This window comes from Piliocolobus tephrosceles, chromosome X (assembly GCF_002776525.5).
Source record: "Piliocolobus tephrosceles isolate RC106 chromosome X, ASM277652v3, whole genome shotgun sequence".
Lineage (NCBI taxonomy): Eukaryota > Metazoa > Chordata > Mammalia > Primates > Cercopithecidae > Piliocolobus > Piliocolobus tephrosceles.
In genome coordinates this window covers 17,795,416-17,815,924 of record NC_045455.1, presented here as the reverse complement: position 1 = coordinate 17,815,924, position 20,509 = coordinate 17,795,416, and the positions used below count along the sequence as shown (strand labels likewise).

Here is a 20,509-nt window from a genome sequence, read left to right as displayed (position 1 = left end):
ACCTTTCCTTCTCTCAAATTCCATAACATTCTATAATTCCGTTACTGCACCTAACACTAAGCAATGATTATTCATTATTTATACACATTTGGCCCTCTTTATTCATGGGTTCCGCATCTGTGGATTCAACCACCCTCAGACTGAAAATATTTAGGGGAAAAAAAACTGTGTCTGTATTGAACATGTACAGACTTTTTTCATTATTCCCTAAAAAGCACAGTAAACAATTATTTACACAGCATTTACGTGGCATACAGTAAACTGCATTAGATTTGTATTTGGAAAAACCTGACCATTCCAATCCAAGAAGAAAAAATCTCCAGAGAGGACTGCGTATGACTTTTGTATTAAGGATCCCATCATATACAAAAATTGTCTACATATAGTATTTCTGGAGTGTTCACTTTCACTGATTTTACTGTTCAGTTTTTAGGCATTTTAAGATAGGAAATGGAATTAGAACTGCAATTATAACACCAAACCTACAAAAATAAAGAATCTGTTGTACTGTAAGATATATATTTGGTCTTCTTCCAGTTTCCTGACATACAGCTCCTACAACCCATGGGATCTCTGGAGTGATTACTTTTTTGTATACTAATGAAATGGTTGGTAGCTGGGCACCCCTAGATAGTTTCAGGATGGGAGCTAGTTGCCAGGGGAACCTACCAGGTGAAAACGTCGGAACTTTGAGTACCCTCTACCCTCCTAGGGTTGTTGAAGGTTGAGTTGGTTACCAATAGCCAATGATATAATAAATCATAACTAAGTGATAAAACTTCCACAAAAATCTAAAATGACAGAGTCTGGAAGAACTTCCATGCAGCCAAAAACATGGAGGCTCCTGGAGGATGGTACACCCAGAGAGGGCAAAGAAACACCATATCCCTTCCCATATGCCTGGCCCTATGCATCTCTTCCATCTATTTGGTTGTTCATCTGTATCCTTTGTAATATCCCATAATAAACCAGTAAACGTAAGTGTTTCTCTGAGTTCTGTGAGCTGCTCTAGCAATTAACTGAACCCAAGGAAGGGATCATGGGAATCCTCATTTACAGCCAGTCAGTCAGAAGCATAGGTAAAACAACCAGGGCCTTAGGAATGGCTTCTGAAGTCAGGAGCGGTCTTGTGGCGCTGAGCTCTCAATCTGTGGGATCTTAGGCTACCTCCAGGTAGACAGGGTCAGAACTGAACAGAATTAGATGATATCCAGCTGCTGTCTGCTGAAGACTCTGTAGGATTACTTGGTGGAGAGAAATTCCCACACATTTTGATGAACAGAGGTCACAGACGTATTCTGCACTGTGAGAATATAACAGGAGAAACTGAATTTCTTTGTACTCCGAGAATCAAATGACAATAGTTTCATACATGAATCAAGAATCAATTTTCTGGCGAGGCACAGTGGTTCATGCCTGTAATACCAGCACTTTGGGAGACCAAGGCGGGTGTATCACTTGAGGCCAGTAGTTCAAGACCAGCCTGGCCAATATGGTGAAACGTCGTCTCTACTAAAAATATTAAAATTAGCCAGGCATGGTGGTGCACACCTATAATCCCAGCTACTCCAGAGGCTGAGGGAGGAGAAACGCTTGAACCCAAAAGGTGGAGGTTGCAGTGAGCTGAGATCACACCACTGCACTCCAGCCTGGGTGACACTGCGAGACTCCATCTCAGTTTTCTTAGAGGCATCGGGTCACTTGCATGGTAAATCAAAATAGCCTTCCCTGGTTCTTCATCTTAAAATACCAAGTTCCTGGTATTCCAGTTCCTGGAAGTAGAGTCCATTCCTACATCACTGTGCATGAAGTAGCAACTGAAACAAGACTCGGTTTAGAAATGCATGCTTAGTTTTTACCAACACAAGATTTGATAACCTTGGAAATAACTACTTTTCCTATTACCCATCCAATATATAATATTGTTCATTATGTAAGTTATTTGCAAGCCTACATATGGAAATACTATATTTCATTTTAAACCACATAATTCAAATCCTTATACTAGCTTATTATTATGGGAGATGGATTTAACCTCTACCCAGAATCCTAAAACTATCAAACAATTCAATTATGAGAAAATTATCCAGAATAAAACAATACAACTACTATCTGGAGAAAACACATCAGAAAGCGAATTACAAGTGATGCTGTAATTGGTGGTAGTGAGAGGCACAGGAAAAACACACTAGCCTGGTGTATTAGTCCGTTTTCATGCTGCTGATAAAGACACACCCAAGACTGAGTATTTAAAAAAAAAAAAAAAAAAAAAAGAAGTTTAATGGACTCACAGTTCCATGTGGCTGGGGAAGTCTCATAATCATGGCAGACAGCAAAAGGCACATCTTACATGGCAGCAGACAAGAGAGAATGAGAGCCAAGCGAATTTATAAAATCTTCAGAACTCGTGAGACTTATTCACTACTGTGAGAACAGTATGGGGGGAACCACCCCCATGATTCAATTATCTCCCACCAGGTCCCTCCGACATGTGGGAATTATGGGAGCTATAATTCAAGATGAGATTTGGGTGGGGACACAGCCAAACCATATCATCTGGATACGGAAAAGGTTTTATTTTTGCGCCCAGCTCACCCAACTAAACTCCTTCATTCAACAATTTACTAAACTTACCAGACATTAAAATAGTAGCATAGCTCAGAACCTTTTGAACTGGAATATGACCTTCAGAAAGTTGCTAGAGCACTTTTTGTTTCCTTTTGTGTACATGTAAACAGTAATATTTGTCCTCATTTCAGAAGTGAGGCTGAAATGTGATGAGAGAGCACCATAACAAGTTTAAGTGATATAAAAATGTAGAAATGGATTTTGTTTTTTGATTCAGCAAAACTACGTAAGCGTTCTTACGAAGTAAATGAAGAAATCGATCATTTCACACTGCCCACCATTTAATCTTCCACTTAAGACATTCGTTCATGCCAGATATACCTAAGACCCTCTGTAAAGTCTATTAAATTTAGGGTTTCAGATCCCAGGATTCATTATCCCCACAGTTCTTTTTTGATAAACACACATCTCATAAGAGTTTAAAAAGGCCACAACACCCCATCATCATCTACTGCATAATCCTATTGATATGGGAGGGGAGCAGGGAAGTGCTGGGTAGAGAAGGGTGGGGTCCCTGGTGAGGGCTGGACCCTTGGGCCTGTGCCCACGGACCTAAGTGAGAACGGGCACTCCTGTTTCCATGCCCAAATGTTGCATTTTCCAAGATCACACTGGCCAGCCACGTACCCCATACTGTACCCATATAAATCCAAGACCTTAAGCAGACACAGACACAAACGACTGGATGTCTACAGGAGAAGAACATACCATAAGACACTGGCAGAGCAGAGATGGCACAGCGACATGGATGCCAAGGGGAGTTCAGCCAGGAGCGGCCATAGAAGAGTCTGGCCGCTGGGCAGCCTGACTCCAGAGGAAGACCACCTTCCCACTCTGGGGGGATCCCCCACTTTCGGCTCCCTATCCATCTTGCTGAGAGCCACCTCCATCACTCAGTAAACCTTGCATTCAACCTTCCAGCCCACATATGATCTGATTCTTCCAGTACACTGAGTAAGAACTCAGGCTGTGACACTGGCCCCATCCTTGCAATAAGGCAGAGGGTCTATTGAGCTGACTAACACAAGCCATCTGCAGATGGCATAGCTGAAAGAGCACACTGTAACACACGCCCACTTGGGCTTCAGGAATCCTAGACATTGCCATGGGGCCGGAGCCCAAAAGCGCTCCCCACGGCCTCTTCACCTGCCCATCTGTGTGTTCCCGGTAAGGGTTTGAGCAGCAGGGCCCCGAAGACGGAAGCCACAACTCTGTCGCACGCCCTGCAAGGCAGATATGAGAACTCTCCCATTTCACTATAATAGAAAATTTAAAATATATTTTCTGGGTTTTTTGTTTCTGTTTTTGTTTTTTTGTTTTTGAGGCAGAGTGTCACTCTGTCGCCCAGGCTGGAGTACAATGGCATGATCTCGGCTCACTGCAACCTCCGCCTCCCGGGTTCAAGCAGTTCTCGTGCCTCAGCCTCCCGAGTAGCTGGGATTATAGGCTACTGTCACCATGCCCGGTTAACTGTTTGTATTTTTAGTAGAGACACGGTTTCACCATGTTGGCCAGGCTGGTCTCGAACTCCTGACCTCAGGTGATCCACCCACATCAGCCTCCCAAAGTGCTGGGATTACAGGCGTGAGCCACCACGCCCAGCCTTAAACTTTATTTTCTATAGTTTGTTATGAACAATGTGTCCTACATGAACTAAAATGATAAATGGTCTTCCTAGAAATCAAGATGTGTGGCCAGGCACAGTGACTCATGCCTGTAATCCCAACGCTTTGGGAGGCCAACGCGGGGCGGATCACCAGGTCAAGAAATCGAGACCATCCAGGCCAACATGGTGAAACCCTGTCTCTACTAAAAATATGAAAATTAGCTGGGCGTGGTGGCACATGCCTGTACTCCTAGCTGCTCAGGCTGCTCGGGAGGCCAAGGCAGAATCGCTTCAACCTGGGAGGCAGAGGTTGCAGTGAGCTGAGATCGTGCCACTGCACTCCAGCCTGGCGACAGCAAGACTCCGTCTCAAAAAAACAAAAAAAAAAAGAATTATGATGTGTATCCCATTTGAGAGTCACTGCTACTTGCCAGATAATGTTGAACAAAATGACACTTTATTTGGGAGACAGTTTCACTCTGTCGTCCAAGCCAGAGCACACTGGCACCATCAGCTCAATGCCTCCTCAAACTCCTGGACTCAGGCAATCCTTCCACCTCAGCCTCCCAAGTAGCTAGGACTACAGGTGGGCACTGCCATGCCTGGTTGACTTTTTTTTTTTTATTTTACTTTTGTGGAGACGAGCTCTTGCAATGTTGCCCAGGTTGGTCTCAAACTCCTGGCTTCAAACAATCCTCCTGTCTCAGCCTTCCAAAGTGCTCAAAGTGCTAGAATTACAGTTGTAAGCCACCACACTGGCCTGTTATTCAGATTCAGAATGCACTAGCAATGACTTACATTCTCCCTTTACTAAATCACACCAATAAATTGCCATGTTTCAGCATCACAGATTTATACCTCTTGGTGAACATGGTAACATTTTACTGGGAATTTTGGGAAAGAGTTGTCTCAAAAAGCCTTGTATTGCAGTGATAAAGCTACAAAAAAAGGAGCAGTCATTTAAAACTACTTTAATTATATGCCATAGCCCTTGATGTTTCTAATACACGTGAGACTAAGAAAACAATAAAGTATAAAATAGGTAGAAGGTATATACATTTCTGCAAATATTCTAATGGTAGTAGGTAAGAATAAATACTTTAAGACACACTTTTTCTAAGACAGTAAGTGAAAAAATTTTAAATTGCCATGCTGCAGCACTGAAGACAGTTTGAATCACCAGAAAAAGTGTGGACTTAGTAACGATGTGGTCACACAGTAAATAGCCCTTAGTGAAAAAACTTGTGCAAATTATTGTGCAAAGTAACCACTATTTCTTAAGATGAGTTAGTCATTGAAATGCAAACTTCCTAACAGAAATGTCACATAGTTAAGAAACCCTTTATTATAGCAAACCTGTTTTTAGAAAAGTCTTAATTTTCGGAGACACAAAAATTGTATTTCTACATTCTTTATATATCCTATTGCACATTTTTTTTTTTTTTTAAAGAAAAAAAACAAGACGGAGAAGGAGAGAGACAGAGTCTCACTCCATCGCCCAGGCTGGAGTGTGGTGGCACAATCACAGCTCACTGCAATCTCCAACTCCTGAGCTCAAGCAGCCCTCCTGCCTCAGCCTCCTGAGTGTATACTATTTTCAAAGAAATATTTATATTCATTATTACCATCTGATTTTCACAAAAATTCTCATGGGTGACACAGTGAAAACTGCTGGGAACTTGCAGGTAACTTTTTAAAGTGTGCATTTTCTTACATAACTGGACCAATGTCACAGGATTATCCAGTGGCAAGGCCAAGATTAAAATCTGTTTCCCTTTTCAAGGTAATCCACAAAGCTATACTTTCTAATAGCTTCATAAAGTACACGATAGAAGTTCTCTGTATATTTATAGAGCAGGCTACTGCAGTGGAACTATTTATGTTTCACCTGACATCCCAACAGGTGTGAGCTACCCCTACATTCCAAGGTGAGATTTCTAGGGCCACGTGAAAAGTTTATAAGTGTCCTCTTTGCAGGGCAGAGTAGACTGACCGGCGTATCTGACTCATCCCCGAAAAATCTAAATGGCAAGAGACTAGCAGGCTCTCTGCTCTCATAAGAAGGAAGAAGGGGTTGCTATTTGGACCGTCCTCTGTCTACAGACATGGTCAAGGCAAAGAATACATGTATGCTTCTCACAGACCAAAGAGAGCTGGCTTGGGTTGTCTTGAATCTCATCCACAAGGCGACTCGAGAAGTCCTTTGCATTTCCATAAGACGTTTCAGAATCAGCTAGTCAATTTCAATGAAATAAAGTGCTAGAATTTGATTAGATTTAATTGAATCTGTAGACCAATCTGCGGGCCACTTGACATCTTTACAATATTGAATCTTCCTATTCACAAACATGGTATATCTCTTAATTTTAAGTGTTTTGTAAGTTTCTTATAACTATTTTTGGGGTTTTCAGCAAAGTGTTCTTGTACATCTTTCATTAGGTTTATTCTCAGGGTTCTTTTTGTATTTGCTTATTGCTAATATATAGACTCTGTTGCCACAAAAGTATGTTGAATTTGTTATCTAGTGAGTGGCCTTGCTAAATTCATTTCAATTATGATAGTTTGCAGATTATTTGTGTATCATCAAGTTCTCTATGACAGTTTTATTTCTTCCTTTCTCAAACTCTTTATGCCCTTTATGCCCTATTTCTTGCCAAATTATAGTGGCTGGGCAATTGTATTAGTTTGTTCTCACACTGCTAATAAAGACACACCCAAGACTGGGCAATTTGTAAAGGAAAGAGGCTTAACTGACTCACAGTTCAGCATGACTGGGGAGGACTCAGGAAATTTACAATCATGGCAGAAGGGGAAGCAAACACATCTTCTTCACATGATGGCAGGAAGGAGAAGTGCCAAGCAAAAGGGGGGAAAAGTCCCTTACAAAACCATCAGATCTCGTGAGAACTCACTATCATGAGAACAGCATGAGGATAACCACTGCCACGATTAAATTAACTCCCACCGGGTCCCTCCCATGACAAAAATAAGTAAAACTATATTTTCCCATAACATAATGTTGTATATGGAAAATCCTAAAGAAACAACACAAACACAGAAATTATTAGAGCTAATAAACAAGTTCAGCAAGGTTGCAAGACAGAAAATTGGTATAAAAATTGCACTGGCTAGGCCAGGCACAGTGGCTTATGCCTGTAATCTCAGCTCTTTGGGAGGCGGGTGGATGACTTGAGGTCAGGAAGCTCAAGACCAGCCTGGCCAACATGGTGAAACCATCTCTACTAAAAATACAAAAATTAGCTGGATGTGGTGGTGCATGACTGTAATCCCCGCTACTTGGGAGGCTGAGGCAGGAGAATCGCTTAAACCTGGGAGACAGAAGTTGCAGTGAGCCAAGACTGCACTACTACACTCCAGCCTCCTGGATGACAGAGTGAGACTCTGCCTCAAGAAAGAAAAAAACAAAAAAACAAAAAACAAAAAAACTGCATTAGCTAGGACCTCTAGCAGAATGTTGATTACAAGTAGTAATAGTGGGTATCCTTGTCTCATTCTCCACTCAGCAGTGGTGGGGTATGGGGAGAGCTATGAATATTCACCATAAAGTATGATGGTAGCCATAGGATTTTTGGTGTACTCATCAATATAGATTCCCAAACTGTTTAAAAGGTATTTTTTCTTTCACAAATGGTGTTAAATATTTATCAAATACTTCTTCTGCACCTTTGAAATAATATTTTTCTCCTGTAGTCTTTTAATGTGATGACTTAAACAGACTTTTGAATGCCAAACCGAATTTACATCCTTGTAATAGAAACCAGTGGTGTGTGTATGTGTTTGTGTGTACAAACATAATATTTGGACTTCTTTAAAATTTAGATTCATTTGCCATTAGGTTTTTCAGAATTTGTGTAGTTATGTTCATGAGACTTTCCTATAATATTTTTATTGTAATGTTCTTACACTTGGAAGAACGTGTATTCTGTAGCTGTGTGCAGGTGTTATGTGTATTTCAATTGGGTCAAGTTAACATCTTTACTGTTTGTTTTCCTATATACTACTGAAAGAGGCTAAAGCCTTCCACTATAATCATGAATTTATTCATTTCTCCTTTTAGTTCTGTCAATTCTTGCTTTATGTATTTAGAGGTTATATTATTAGACTCACATCCATTTAAAATTGATATTTTCTGGTAGAGTGAACCCTTTAATTGTGTGGAATGGCTTTCTCTACTACTCACAAAGGTATCTTTTTTTCACTTTTCCCCTCATTTTTCAACTTTTCTATGTTCTTATAATTATGCCATGTCTCTTGAGTAGAGTTTTGGTTTTTTGTTTTTTTAATTTGGAGATGGAGTCTCACTCTGTCGCCCAGGCTAGAGTGCAATGGAGCGATCTTGGCTCACTGCAACCTCCGCTCCCAGGTCTAAGCGATTCTCCAGTCTCAGCTTCCCATGTAGCTAAGATTATAGGTGGCCACCACCATGCCTGGCTAATTTTTATATTTTTAGTAGAGACGGGTTTCACCATGTTGTCCAGGCTGGTCCCAAACTCCTGATCTCAAGTGATCCGCCCACCTCAGCCTACCAAAGTTCTGGGATTACAGGTGTGGGCCACCATGCCCAGCCGTGAATAGAGGTTTCTAATCAAAAAAATCTGTTTCCTATGAGTTCAGAGAGCTAATAACATCTGTAATAAAAATCTGAGTTTAAGAAAAATGCATAAAGAAAAGTATGACAAACCAAAACCTAACTACATTGAGTTTATATAATAAATTACAACAATAGGATGATAGTTTTTCTGAGAGCACAGCTGTATCTTATGAAAAAACATGCCAGCTGGGCATGGTAGCTCACATCTATAATCCAAGCACTTTGGGAGGCTGATGCAGATGGCTTGAAAACAAGAGTTTGGCTAGGCAACATGGCAAAACTCAGTTTCTATTAAAAAATACAAAAATTAGCTGGGCATGGTGGCATGCACCTGTAGTCCCAGCTACTCGGGAGGCTGAGGTGGGAGGATCACCTGAGCCCAGGAGGCAGAGGTTGCAGTGAGCCAACATCACACCACTGCACTCCAGCCTGGATGACAGAGCAAGATCCTGTCTCAAAAAAAAAAAAAAAAAAAAAAAAAACCACCCTCCCTACCTGTCAGGTTGTTAACTAGACACACTCAACCATTCAAATCAAGGTAAAAATACATAAGTAAATAAAAAAGACTCTGAGGAAAGTTAATGTCAAAAAGTCCCAGCACAAAAGTTTAGCAGTGACTCATAAGGAAATCCAGGCCAGGTATGGTGGCTCATGCATACAATCTCAACACTCTGGGAGGCCAAGGCAGGAGGACTGCTTGAGCCCACAAGTTTGAGACCAGCCTGGACAACAATATATAAAAAATGAAAGTTGTAAAAAGTAGCTGGATATAGCAGCACACACCTATAATCCCAATTATTCAGGAGACTGAGGTTGCAGTAAGCCATAATCACACCAATGCACTACAGCCTGGGTGACAGAGCAAGACCCTGTCTCAAAAAAAAAAAAAAAAAAAAAAGAAAAGGAAAGAAAAAAACAAAAGAGAGAAAATCCATTAAGCCTTCATTAAGAACCTATTTATTCTGGTCATCTCACTTCTTACAGTCCTAACAGATGAACAGCTTCAACAACAGTTGATTCTACAGACAGACACGAATAAGAAATAAGCAACAGTGTAAATAAAGAGCAGCTGGGGTCTGACCAACACTGAAGAGGCAATGAACTGCAGTATCTCCCAAGGGTATCAAGTAAACATATTGAAAACCCAAGTCATCAAGAAAATTAAACTGCATTCAGTAAAATCTGTTCAAAAAGTAAAAAGCCAGCCAGGCACGGTGGCTCATGCCTGTAATCCCAGCACTTTGGGAGGCCTAGGCGGGTGGATCATGAGGTCAGATCAAGATCATCCTGGCTAACATGGTGAAACCCCATCTCTATTAAAAATACAAAAAATTAGCCGGCATGGTGGCGGGCGCCTGTAGTCCCAGCTACTCGGGAGGCTGAGGCAGGAGAATGACATGAACCCGGGAGGTGGAGCTTGCAGTGAGGCAAGATCGCACCACTGCACTCCAGCCTGGGCAACAGTGGCAGAGCAAGACTCCGTCTCAAAAAAAAAAAAAAAGTCAGAAGCCAAATAATACACTGAGAAAAGCTGCTTGTCACAATTATCTTGAATTATCCTTGGTAGTAGCAGGCCTCACTAACCTTCAAAATTTTCTCATGTTAGATGCACATACATTTAAATGTTAAACATTTATTTTATCAATCCATTTTGCTCAGAATCCCACAAATATATTTAAATGTTTTATTTAAACATGAAATAATGTTTATTTTAAATGTTATTTAAAAAGAAGAGCTATTACTAGAATTCACTAAGACAGTGAGTGATTTGGTCTCATGATACAAACCTACGGCAGCATGAAACTGAGATAAAGCATCAGCTAGCTGTCCAGCTGCAAGTAATTTCTTGCCCAATTCAAGATGTTTCTCAACATCTGCATTTACTCCACATTCGGCACCTAAAAATAAAATTAAAAACAATCAGTTAACTTTCCATGAACCAAGATTTAATTCTAAAAAATATAATATTAAAAATAGTTATCTGTCTCAGTCATCTACTCAGATGAGAAAACTCACAGAAGCTGAAAAATGATGTAAAGAACATAACATAAAATACAAACCCTATTTCATTTTATGGAGTACATGACAAAAAATATACCCATCTTGACCTAATTAGTCAAAAGAATGTAACCAGTCTAGAAAATAAAGGAAAGTTGTGTAATGCAGAAGTAGTAAAAATATTTTGAACAATAAAATGAAAATTGTTTGAAGTTAGAATCTCACCTTTAATGAATATCATATAGACTGTTATAACATTTAAGTATTTATTAAGCACCTACAATGCACTAGGCACTATTCTAGGTATCTGGCATAAGTGAGCAACATTCAAAAACTCCTGCCCCTCATACCCTCCTGGCACCTGATGTTATCGTGGGAGGAGACAGACATGATAAATAAGTAAATTACATAGTATGTTACGTGAAAAGTACTGTGGAAAAAGTCAAACCATGTAAAGAGGTAAGGAGTTCAGGGTACTTAGAGTAGTAGACAAGGGGGTAAAGGGCAGGACTTCTTGAGAAGCTGACATCTGAGCAAGACTTGAAAAAAGTGAGGAACTCACCATGCAGACAGCTAGGAAAAGAGCTTCCAGGAAGAGGGACCAGCTAGTGCAAGGGTCCTAAGTCGGGAGCATGCAGATATGTTCCAGAAACAGCAGAGAGGCCTGGATGGCTGCAGCAGAGCCAAGAGGAAGATAGTGGTATGAGGTCAAAGAACTAGAGGACCTGACTATGGCTTTGAATATTTACTTGTCTTAAAACAGGGAACTACTGCAGAATCAATAACATGATCTGATGGACTAGGCCAATTATCAATGTATTGCCTCTGGCTCTGAATTCATCCTTCGGTACTTGCACTGCAATAAAGGCCTGGAGTTTGCAAGCATTTCCTCTTTACAGTGAGTATAATGTTACGCTTTGTCAGTATAGGGCACTGAAGCAACACCGCAGAAAGGACACTTCCTAGTTCTGCTTGCTGTATGTTACTGTCTTCTGGCTCCTGCTGCATGGTCTGTCATGGAGTGGACTTCCTGGTGCTTGGTATGGATGAGGAGGACACCCGGGGTACTTAGCCATAGCTGTATGCCCAGGGGTCCAGTTCCTCAGTGACCTGGCAACATCAGCCCACACACTCCAGATTTCACACCCACAGAAGCACCTGGACTCCCTTCATAGACAGGCTGACCAGCCTTGGCTCACCTATATGTGAAAGGATTGTTTTCTGCTTACCCAGTTACTATGGACCAGCCACCCAGTAATCTTCTTCATCAGCAAACCTGGGCTACAGCTGTACCTTCTCCAGTAAGATCTAAACCCCAGCCTGGTAGAGGGGACCCCTCTTGCAGGTTGGTCCTTCCTTGAGGCTGTCTCTTAGTCCTAGAATATCCGTCAGAGTTCTCTTTACTAGTTACTCTTCTATCATAACTTAATGGTTCTGAGATTAAACTTCCCCTTTCTAAGTAACTACATGATTTCTGTCTCTCCTCAATGGACCATGAGTGACACACGACTGGTATTGGGAGCAGTCCTAGGTGACAGACCCACAGAGATGCAATTTGAGGACTGGTTTGGTCATGATCTTGGGCTTCAATGCAGTGCTAAGTTCATCGCCAATGGGAGATGAAATGCTAGTAATCCACAGTAGGTATTGGAGTCACAATTAACTAAGCTATCACTTTGGTTGACTGTAATGAAGTACTAACTGAGGCACCTGTCTTAGAAGCCCAAGTGGCTGCTGCAACTGACCACCATGGCAGAAATTATGAAAATAAGTACTGTGATGTGGGGTGGGTTCTTTTGAGAGCACTAGAGCAGGGTCCCCAAGCCCCCAGCCATGGACCAGTACCAGTCCATGGCCTGTTAGGAACTAGGCCACACAGCAGGAAGTGATCAGCAAGCCAGCGACATTACCACCTGGGCTCTGCCTCCTGTCAGATCAGTGGAGATATTAGATTCTCACAGGAGCACAAACCCTATCACCAATTGCGCATGCAAGGGGTCTAGGTTGTGCATTCCTTATGAGACTCTAACTAATGCCTGATGATCTAAGGTGAAACAGATTCATCCTGAAACCATCCTCCCCCCACCCAACCCAGTCCGTGGAAAAAGTGTCTTCCACAAAACCAATCTCTGGTGCCCAAAAGGTTTGGGAATTGCTGCCCTGGGGCACCTACAGGGAGAAAATAACCAGCTCAGATCCAACTTTCAGCTCAAGTCATGGTCAGATTCAGCTGAAAATCAAATATAAAATTTAATTTGATTATGAGGGTTGCTGAATTAAAACAATAGCTGAATTCATGGTCTCACCAAGTTCCTCCTGTGAAAGTTAGGGCACAGATTAGTAAAGAACAGAATCCTTAAATTTGGAATGGGAATATTTATTTGGACCCAAATGAAACTGACCAACTTGAACCCCGAAGTCCTTCTGAGTCTCCCTTACCAGAAGTAGTTTCCCCCCCTTGTCTGAGGAGATGAGTCTTCCACTGCTTAAAAACCTGAGGACAGCTTTACCTACGGTGGAGGCCTTAAAAGAGGATGCTCATCCTCAAGACACACCCTAACCACTGCCATTGTCACTAACCCATGTCTAATCTTGGCAGGCTCCAGAGGAACAGGTATATACTATGACCCAAAGGAAGTAGGTGAACATACCAAAAGATCTGCTGATAAACGAGCAGAATCCCACAGAACATACACGGCAATAGATTCTAAAGGTGCTAGACCAGGAGGGTGAAATATAACACTACATTGGCTCTAATTCATTTATATGTGCACACTTATAAAGCAGAGGTCAACAAACCGTTTTTGTAAATAAAGTTTTACGAGAACGGGGCCATGCCCATTAATGGATGGGCCATACTGTCTATCGCTGCTTTCACACTGTAGCAGCAGAACAGAGTTGTTGTGACAAAACCCAGATGGCCTCTAAAACCTAAAATATTTACAATCTGACCCTTTACAGAAAAGGTTTGACTACTTCTATACTAGAGATGCCACATTTAATGTGTTAACTCACAAAACTGGAAGCAGCTTTAACAGCTTACTTGATTGGCTGACTGAAACGTGAAGTTTAATTTAATTAGTTAAACATTAATTATATTAATTTAACATTTAATAAGGCTGAGGTTCCAAAGTTTCCCTAGCATAATAAGAGAGAGGAATCCAAAGGCTCCGAGAGACAAGAAGGTTGGACTGGATTTATCATGTGTTACCTACACACTAAACTGCCACTTATGTCCATGAGAGGGCCTAGAAAACACTCCTTTTACTAAGGCATTGAGAAACCTATTAGTGGCCAGGCGCAGTAGCTCACGCCTGTAATCCCAACACTTTGTGAGGCCAAGGCAGGAAAACCGCTTCAGGCCAGAGTTCAAGAGCAGCCTGAGCAACATAATGAGACCTCATCTCTACAAAAATATAAAATAATTAACCAGGTATGGTGGCACACACCTGTAGTCCCACGTATTTAATACTTGGGGGGCTGAGGCAGGAGGATGGATCCTTTGAGCCCAGGAGTTCACGTTTGCAGTGAGCTATGATCGTGCCACTGTATTCCAGTCTAGGAGACAGAGCAAACCTTGTCTCTGAAACAAAAATTTTTTTTTTTAAAGAGAGGGAGAAATGTATTAGTGAGGGACCACCTACAAGGTTTTCAAAATTCTTGTCACTCCCCTTTGTAGGACAGGTATGACTACAGGAGCAAGTCAATATTGAGATAAGTTGAATTCAGTGGGGATGATGGGATTTTAGAGTTGCACAGAAACTTAAGCAGCAGCACTGAACCATCAGAGACAAGGTGGGCACATCAACGCAGAGGCTCTTAATAATCAGGTAGATAAAATGACATACTCTATGGATGTCACTCAACCTCCTTCTCCATCATATCTAAGCTTGTGCAATGGACCCATGAACAAAGTGGCCATGGTGACAGGGATGGAGATTATGAATGGGTTCAAAAACAAAGATTAGGCCAGGTGCGGTGGCTCAGGCCTGTAATCCCAGCACTTCAGGAGGCCAAGGCAGGCAGATCACCTAAGGTCAGGAATTCGAGACCAGCCTGGCCAACATGGCAAAACCCCATCTCTACTAAAAATAAAGAGATTAGCCGGGTGTGGCGGTGCATGCCTGTAATCCCAGCTACTGGGGAGGCTGAGGCAGGAGAATCGCTTGAACCTACGAGGTGGAGGCTGTGGTGAGCCGAGATCATGCCACTGCACTCCAGCCTGGGCAACAATGCAAGACTCTGTCTCAAAAAACAAAAACAAAAACAAACAAACAAAAAAAAAGCCACACAGATGAGTCCTTTCTAAAACTGAAAAAAGTGATCTGGCTAAAGCTATTGCAGAGCATCTGATATGCCAGCGCTGGAGACCAACACTGAATTCCCAGTATGGCACCATGGGTGGGAAAGAGACAGCTGGCCACCTAGTGGCAGATTGATTTAATTTGGTTCTCTTCCATAACACATCCATTTCTCATATTCCACATATGAATTTGCCTGCAATGCTTCTGCCATTCTGTGAGTCACTCCACCATTCATAGACTCACAGAATGTATTACCTACCGTCACAGCATTCTACACAGCACTGTCTCTCATTAAGGAATTCACTTCACAGCGAAAGAGGTGGATAGTGTGCTCACGACACTAAGATTAATTGGTTTTAGCATTGCTCCATCACCTAGAATGGCTTACTAAAGAGTTAAGTAGCAGTACTAGTTAGGAGACAAAAACCTGAATGGATGGGGCTCTGTTTTACAAGCTGCAGTTAGTTTATTATTTCAATCACAGACCATTATATGATGCTATCTTGCCCACAGTCAGAAGATGTCAGTCCAGGAATCAAGAAGTAGAAGCAGGCATGGCTCCTCTCGTTATTATACCCACATAACCCACTTGCAAAATTTCTGCTTCTAGTCCTGGCAACTTTGAGCTCGGATGGTTTGGAGATCTTAGTCCTTAAAGGAGAAATGCTTCCAAAGGGGACACAACAATGTTTCCGATTAATTGGAAGATGAGACTGCCACATGGTCATTTTGTACTTCTTATGTTACTGAAACCAACAAGCCAAAACATTGGTTAATCTACTAGTTGGAAAAATGAATCCGAATCACCAAGGGCAAACAAGTGTGCTATTTTGCAATGGAGGCAAAGTAGGTAAGTGGAACCCAGAAGATTCTCTAGGGCGTGTCATACTACTTCTATGCCCAATACAAAGTTAATGAAACGTTACAGCAACCAAAAAACAGAGCAAATAAGACACAGTCCCTTCAAGAAGCAAAGTTTATGAGTCACTCAATCAGGTTAAAAAAAAAAAAAAAAAAAAGCCAGAGTAGCTGAAATTCTGGCAGAAGGCAAGAGAGGTATAGGACAGGGAGTAGATGAAGGAAGCCACATATATCAGCTACCATCTCAGACCAGTTACAGACACAAGCTATGTTGTAGCTTTGCATATTTTCTCTTTGATTATATACATGTTTATTTGTATATACAGTCAACTTTCATAATTCAGATTCTGTATTTGTGAATTTGCCTATGCACTAATATTCATTTGTAATCCCCAAACTCATATTCACAGAATTTTCACAGTCATTCAAGAACACATGCATGTTCAGAGCAGCAAAATACTGAAATCACTCCAAGCATATGTTCCAGTTGAGGCTGAACAAGGTAACACTCCATCTTCCTGTGTCAGCTTTCATATTATAAACAAGTGTCCTTTCCACTGTACATTTGGTGCCACTTTTTTGTGTATGCTTCCTGTCACTGATTTCACCATTTCAAGTGACTCCCAAGCATAGTACTGAAGTACTGTCAGGTGTTCCTACGCTCAGGAAAGCTGGGCTGTGCCTTACTGAAAAAAGTTGTGTGTTAGTTAAGCTTTCTTCAAGCATGAAAGATAGTGCCATTAGCTGTAAGTTCAATGTTAATAGATCAACAATCTATAGTAAGGTGTCTTCAAATAGAAACACACAGAAAACAAGGCTATGTCTTGATCTGTTGACATAAGTTGTGATTTGAGGCTTACAGAAACTTAACCTGTATTTCCCCTAAGAGAAATGGTTCAATATTTGCTAAAGCAGTGTTCACGATGACTCTACAGAACATAACCACCATGAATAACAAGAATTACCGTACTAACCATATTTTTCTCCCTAATTCCCAATTTTATTTTATACACAAATTGTTGAAGTTAACTTTACAATTTAGTCTTTATATAACTGAATATTGAGTGGGACGGTGATGGAGTTAAGAGTGGTAATTTATGTAGCCAGTGATGGATACGTGACTGATAGAACCAGGAGTCTTCTCCATTAGGGTATGGGTAAGAACTTCCTCACTGCAAGGACAGCTTATCTTTTTAGTTAGAAAATTGTCTCAGGTCTTCTATTCAGGCTGCTATAACAAAAATACCATAAACTGGATGGCTTATAAACAACATTTACTTCTCACAGTTCTAGAGGCTAGCAAGTCCAAGATCAAGGTGCCAGCAGATTCAGTGTCTGATGAGGGCCCATTCCTCCTAGACTGCATTATCTTGTTGAGTCCCTATGTGGTGAAAGGGGAAAACAAGCTCCGTCAGGCCTCTTTTATAGGGCCAATAATCCCAATCATGAGGGCATAATCTAATCACCTTCTCCTTAAGGCCCTGCCTCTTAATACTGTCACATCGGATTAGGTTTCAACATATGAACTGGGGGTATGGGGGGAACACAAATATTCAGACCATAGCAAAAATAAAGTTGCTTTGTTGTACTAGTATTCCAATATGTGCAAAAAGGCACGTACAGAAACTAAGTAGCCAAAGCATTTCTCATTTATGGTGAGCATGATGTTAAGCTTTTTGGGGTGCTGAAGGACATTACAGAAAGAAAATCAAAACAATGGTTGCTTGGGAGGGTAAGAGAAAAGACAGACTGGGAAGAGGCAGGAGGGAACTGTTGGTAATGTTCTCATCTTGCTTAGAGGTGTGGGTTACACAGTTATATGCAATTATCAAAACTGAGCAAATATACACTTAAAAATATGGACATTTCATTGTACATTAATTTTACATGCAAACAAAAGTTGTTTATATGCCTGTTAAAGTATTTAGGGCCATGTATACTGGTGTTATTTTGAAATGCATTTTTTTCAAGGATGAATGGTTGGATACAGAAATGCCCAGATGCGTATGTGTTAAAACAAACATATTAAAATATTAGTGGTAGAATCTAGATGATGGGTATAGGGACGAACACTGTAAAATTCTTTCAACTTTGCGATATGTTTAATAATAAAATGTTGGGAATATATACACTATGGCGTTATAATGGGAGAATGTACACAGAGTACTGTGAGGGCACAAGTTCAGGCACCTAACACAGTTAAAATTAAATAAAATTTAAACTTGTTTCACAGTCATATTAGTAAGAGTTTAAGTGCTCAATAACTAGTGACTAGTATAGGAGAGAAAAAATAATTTTCTGTCTTCATAAACTGGGACTCCCTATAACAAAAGACAGATTAACAAGAGTTGTTTCTTATGTATACCTCAAACATACATGGAAGAAAACTCAAGAGAATCGGGTAAATCTCCAGAGTAGATTTCAAATAAAGAGTTTAAACTTCAGCAGAATACCATCATTTGCTATAATAAAGGAAGTGGAGGGTGATGGGGAAATCTGTTACAGGGGGATGGCCAGGAAAAACACTGAAAACAAAAGTAAGATTTGTTGTACAGTTTTAAGTCAATGCCTTTTCCATTTAGTGGCACCTCTCCTGCTAGTGCAGAGCAGGGAAAAATATTTCCCTTATAGATGTAAATTTCTCTGACAAAAGGGCAACTTTTCAGAGCTATTCTTGGGTCTACAGTTTCTCAAAATAACCAACTCTAAATAACTAATATGACAAAGAGACATATTTTGGAGTAGCATATTGTGGGTTCCTAAAGTCATATTTTGGGGTAGTGTGACCTGAGCTCCAATACCACTGCCTGGGACAATGCAAATGATACCAAATATCTCCCATCAATGCGGAAAGTTCCACTGGACAGCCCTGGGGGATTCCCCTGAAGGCTCACCTGAAACCTGAAGGAAAAGTAGGAAGGATGCTACCTTTGTCGAAAAGGCTGGAATAGGGAAACCAACCATCCAAAAACAAAGGACATGACATTTAAATGCCTAGATGTCACATGATTAATAAGGCTTTCAAAAAAAAAAAGTCTAGTATTTCGGCTAGCTCTCCTTGCCATCATGACGTAATTATTCTGGAGTGGAACACTTTAAGTGCTAGGTGACTCTAATAAACATCCACAGAGGAAGAGGGAAACCAATTCATTATCTACATGATAATCCAGGTGACATGATGATGACACGACCATGGAGTAGTAGCAGTGAACACAGAAAAAATAAGAAAGAAGACACACATGACTTATATTAACAGGCTAGATATGGAGGTCAAGTACAGAAAAAGCAGGATCCGGGATACCCAAAGCAATGTACTGAGCAACTACCTAACATTTTAGTCACCAAAAGCACTGAACTCCCTATTTCATCTAATACAGCAAAAAGCTGATTGGAATTCACTTTACCTTGCTCTTTCTCCTTCTAAACATAGTAGCTTTCTCAGCCTTTTATATTCCTGCTCTGTAGTTTCTTCATAGTGTCTTAGTAGGTTGGCACAAAAGTAACTGAATCCCTTGGTTGCCTGTTGGACCCCTTGGTATAAGGAATGGAAAGAAAGGAAGAGAGATTTTAGGGCTCAGAACATACCCTCCCAAAATAAGACTGCAGGAGACCAGAATTTGCCATCCCAAAACATACTTTCTTGGCATATTATTTGAAGCTGGTTATTCTGAGAAACTACAGACATAAAAACAGTTCTGAACACTTATTTTGTGAAAATAATGTGTATATAAAGAAAATTTTCATAAGTAGAAGTGTCTGGTAGGTGAGCTCAGTGATACAGACCTGTAATCCCGCTATTCAGGTGGCTGAAGTGGGAGGATTGCTTGAGCCCAGGAGTTTGAGACTGGCCCGGACAATACAGTGAGACCCCATATCTTACATAAACAATAAAAGGAGGCCAGTTGCAATGGCTCACATCTATTATCCCAGCACTTTGGGAGGCCAACACAGGAAGATCACTTGAGGCCAGGAGTTCAAGACCAGTCTGGACAAGAAAAACACCATCTCTCCAAAAGTTTTAAAAATGAGCCAGGTGTGGTGGCACACACCTGTAGTCCCAACTACTCAGGAGGCTGAAGCAGGAGAATCACTTGAGGCCAGGTGCTACAATTATGCCACTGCACTCCAGCCTGGGCAACAGAGCATGATCCTGTCTCAAAAAAAAAAAAATTTTTTTTTTTAAAGAAAAAGAAAAAAGAAACTTTATGAGGAGAAATGTATTACAAACAGAATTAAGAAGCTACGACGTGCTGGAAACTTCTGTATCTTCATTTCACTAAATCATCAAAACAACCCCAGGAAGTAAACGTCTTTCATAGTTTTAAAACTTAGGCTCAAGGAAGTTAACCATTCCGCCCAAGGACTCACAACAACTGTCAAAACAAGATCCACTTCCAAAGACCAGTTTTCTTTTCAGCACAGTGAACAATCCTTTTCCCCATGTAAACCAGCCTAACCTTTCCACAGTTACTAGGCTTTTCACGCTTCATTCACTCAACC

General features: G+C 41.0%; 2 protein-coding genes across 3 annotated transcripts in view; both read right to left on the bottom strand.

The window, feature by feature from the left end:
• Positions 1 to 20,509, bottom strand: part of UGGT2 (UDP-glucose glycoprotein glucosyltransferase 2) — a 586,709-nt gene that overhangs the window by 313,630 nt on the left and 252,570 nt on the right. The window lies entirely within an intron of this gene.
• Positions 1 to 20,509, bottom strand: part of LOC113219496 (dnaJ homolog subfamily C member 3) — a 107,774-nt gene that overhangs the window by 66,412 nt on the left and 20,853 nt on the right. The window contains exons 1-2 of one of the 2 annotated variants that reach the window (XM_026446595.1): positions 11,407 to 11,704; positions 10,634 to 10,744 (exon numbers count right to left, since the gene is read on the bottom strand). Coding sequence is in view for 1 of the 2 variants with exons in the window: in XM_026446591.2 (XP_026302376.1) it covers positions 10,634 to 10,744 (111 nt within the window). In the remaining variant the exon portion in view is untranslated. Of the gene's footprint in view, positions 1 to 10,633; positions 10,745 to 11,406; positions 11,705 to 20,509 lie in introns of those variants that run through there. The other variant, XM_026446591.2, reaches the window with a different exon arrangement.